This window comes from Cyprinodon variegatus, unplaced genomic scaffold (assembly GCF_000732505.1).
Source record: "Cyprinodon variegatus isolate N-32 unplaced genomic scaffold, C_variegatus-1.0 Scaffold448, whole genome shotgun sequence".
Classification (NCBI taxonomy): Eukaryota; Metazoa; Chordata; class Actinopteri; order Cyprinodontiformes; family Cyprinodontidae; genus Cyprinodon; species Cyprinodon variegatus.
This window is the reverse complement of record NW_015150901.1, coordinates 156,534-160,210: the sequence shown is the minus strand read 5'-3', so window position 1 is coordinate 160,210 and position 3,677 is coordinate 156,534. Positions and strand designations below refer to the sequence as shown.

Below are 3,677 nucleotides of genomic sequence, written 5' to 3'. Positions count from 1 at the left end.
TGCACTTGAAATAAGACCATGCAGTTGTGTTTTCTTATTTTAAGTGTAAATTGTTTTGTTTCATTGGCAAGATGTCTCTTTTACCTCCTCATTTCAAGAAAAATGTACTTATTTTAAGAAAAAATTACTTATCTAGATTTTGATTTTTTCCAGTGTGGGGAGTTGTTTGGTGTCTTTGTTAGTCTGTAACCTGTCTATGTCTCTGAAAGGGGGGTCATTGAAGGGAATTGTTGGCCTGGCCGAACAGGCAAGGTCTTCTATTTTCTTGTAATGGGGTAGGGTGGGGGTTGAGCTGTATACCACTAAATGCAGGAAGCACTATGAGGCTTAAACTCAGCCCGAGCTGAAAAAATATCTCGCAAGACTGGAGAATCGGCTCGATAAGGGCAAAACATTGTACAGTTTATCCTCGGCGTTAGAAAGGAAGGAGAATATTGTCACCTGAGATAATGTTTCAGAGAGAAACTTGTTTAGATAAAGCTTACAATAAACTCTGTAGGCATACTTTTTCATATCCACATGGTTGAGATGGCCATAATCAAAATAATAACGGTAATTTGTTCACACCATTTAAAACCTGCTGTAAACGAACAACTCCTGGGAGAAAACACATGATGCTGTGTGTGTGTTCAGCACACAGTAACTATTGGAGCTTTCCGAAGGTAAAAAGCTCTGCCTGAATAAATGTGGACTTAGAAAGCAGATTTCATGATGCTTTGGAGTAACTGTTCCTCACATGAACTTGTGGAGCGTAGCCTGCATGATGATGGATTGTCAGTGCAGTTTGGTACAAACACTTTCTTATAATCTTTTACATAAGGTGCAAAACACACCAGCTATCCTAACCAGTTCATTAACTTTTAATTTCCCATTTGAGTAAGTCAGAAAATAGACAATAAGTTTTGTTTGATGCTTGTTGACTGTCAAGATGAAAAAGACAGCTTTTACAAAACAGAGAGCTAATATAAATGAACCAAACTGTTCTTCACTATTTGAATCTCAAATGTTAAGATGGTTAAACCTCAGGACTTCTCATCTCTCATGTTTCCTCTCTGGTTTTCCACCCAGAGCTAATTGACGGGACTCCCACGCTGAAAATCAACCACGGCTCGGGAACGCTGGTGCTCCAGCTGCCGGGAAACGTTGACGTGGCAGACAGGCGCTGGCATCGGCTGGATGTCCGTAGCAACAGCAAGGTGAGACGCCTCATCCGTACAACACCACCTGCTGCTGATTCGCATCTGACCTGTTAGCACCATGAGCTTTATGGCTGCAGGTGTTTCATCTCCAGCAATATGCATTGTTCAGGTTTAAAGGCAATTGATATTTAAAATAGTGAAAAAGGCTCTTAGAGTTTGACGATAGTTGGTTGTTTTATGAAGGAGGCAATAAATATTTATAAAAATTAAACTGAAGCCAAGAGTAACGTTTGTTTTAATAATGTAAGGAATAGAAAGTACAGATACTTGTGTGAAAATGTAATGAGTAGAAGTCAGAAGTCGGAAGAAAAATAAGTAATGGAGTAAATTATAGATACCTTAATAGTGTACTTAAGTACAGTAACGGAGTATTTGTACTTTGTTACTTGACACCTCTGATAATAAGCAGAGTAAATAATGTTTCATGTTTAACTTCAGCCAATCTGAATACTTTATTTGGTGCAGCTAAAGAACAAAGAAGAAGAAAGTACTTTTAGTGCACGATTGCATCTAAATCACATACGTCTGGTTAATTCAGGTTATAGACTTCTATTCTTTCTCCACTCTGCTTCTTGCAAACCTCATTATTTCCATCCAAACAAGGTAGATGGGAGTGATTTTCTGTTATAAAGCTGTCTGAACTGTACAGTACAAAGGCAGATAATTGCAGTGAAAATGAGACAGATGGTTACAGCAGCCTCCTCTGACACTTTAAAGTGAATTGAATTACCTAAATTGGGCTCATCTTCATTTGACTGAGATCTGCCTGAAGCTTTTCACCTCCAATGATTTGCACACATTCGCTTCTTAGGAGTTTTATTTCTCCCTCTTTAATATCAACAAGACTTCTGGAGCTCCTATTTTTAGAGACTTTGATCAAACCCAGCCTGCATACTTTGAGCTTTACTGTCTTACTTTGAGCAGACGGAGCAGCTGGACTGGCTTCATCTCCACTTTCTCTCTTCCTCACATCCCAGCTTCACCTATAGGCATCAGTGCAGACATGCAGCATGTTCCATTCTGTCCCTGAACCTTTAAAGGAAAAGTCCGGTCAGCAAGGAATGACCAACGGATCGTTATCTATTCCTAAAACTAATACGCTGGTGATTTAATGAATTTGGAGTTAATCAGTAAGAAAATAAAAATAATAATTTTCGTCACTATCACTATCTGAATATGACCAAACTTTTCCTTTAATATGTATAAAATAGTATTTTTCTATAATTATTTTCAGTTAAATTGGATGGATTATTTGTTCGAAAATGGGACATTTTGATGAAAAAGTTTGACCTTCAAAGGAGAACATGAACTGGAATTAATTAATTATCTTTATTGCTGAGTTGGAAGCTTGACTATAGATTAATGTTCACATGCTAATACAGCTTAAGCGGATTTTTACATACAAAACACAAGAAAAAAATAAAATTATGCATAATTAAACTTTATATCACTGAAAGTATGAGTTTAACCAGCTCAAAAGAGAAGTTCTGTGATCCTAAAGCCTCCATGGACCTGATCAGCCTCCAAATTGGGTCTTCAACTTGCAACTGTTCCAGAAAGGAAAGGTTCATATTCATTCTTCATACCTTGCAAATGTGATTTCGTCTTTGTTTATTTTTGTTTTTTCAAATAGAAAAACTACTACAGGGTCAGCCTGACATCATTGTGTGTATTTGCAGAGAGATTTACCTCCATGGGAAAGCAATATTCTGAACTAGAACTATGATTGGCTGCTATCAGCTCCTATTGCAGTCAGGATTATGTGACATCACAGCTGTGTTTTTTAAAATCAAATATGAATCTCTTCATTTTTCCTGAACAGTCGGCAGTAGCTGATCCTAGCTGGTGATGTGACAGCTTGAGATCAAAAGCAGCAAGGACACTGCTGTTTGCTGCAGCTTTCAGCAGCAAAGCCATGAGCGCTTTATTTAAACACCGCTGAGCGAAGCATGGGAAGAAAACGCAGCAACAAGCTGGGAAAACTAGTTCCACACAGTCACACTTTGCTTTTAGTTTCCAATAATTCAGGGACGCCCCTAGAACACATTTCATCTGGAGATAATAGCAAACTTCATGGCTTTTTCTTAGGATGTAACACAATAGACAAGCTAAACATACATAATATACGATATATTTTTAATGGAATAAAAAATTGGAGTAATGAGCAAAAGACACATGAAGGAAAAACGCAGCAAGGGAGGAATGATGCAATCTCATAAAGAGATGCAAAGGACCTGCAAACACATAAACCGACTGAACACAGAAACACATGTAGGAGGAAAACGAGGCAAGTTACAAACACAACATTAAGCTAAGAAAAGAGCAGAAGAGCTCTAGATGATCATCAGCTCAAAGATGCTGAAGTGAAGATGTTAACAGGCTCAGAGAGACTTAGGGATTCCATTAGGATCAAAGGGAAACAATTCCTTTCCTTCTATTCCTCAAAATGTCCTTCGGGAGGCGCCCTGTTAGTGTTTG

General features: G+C 38.1%; 1 protein-coding gene across 1 annotated transcript in view; it reads left to right on the top strand.

The window, feature by feature from the left end:
• The window catches only part of LOC107093830 (neural-cadherin-like), a 501,663-nt gene that overhangs the window by 351,044 nt on the left and 146,942 nt on the right, over positions 1 to 3,677 (top strand). The window contains exon 27 of the mRNA XM_015389130.1: positions 1,069 to 1,196. Within this exon, the coding sequence (XP_015244616.1) occupies positions 1,069 to 1,196 (128 nt within the window). The remainder of the gene's footprint in view (positions 1 to 1,068; positions 1,197 to 3,677) is intronic.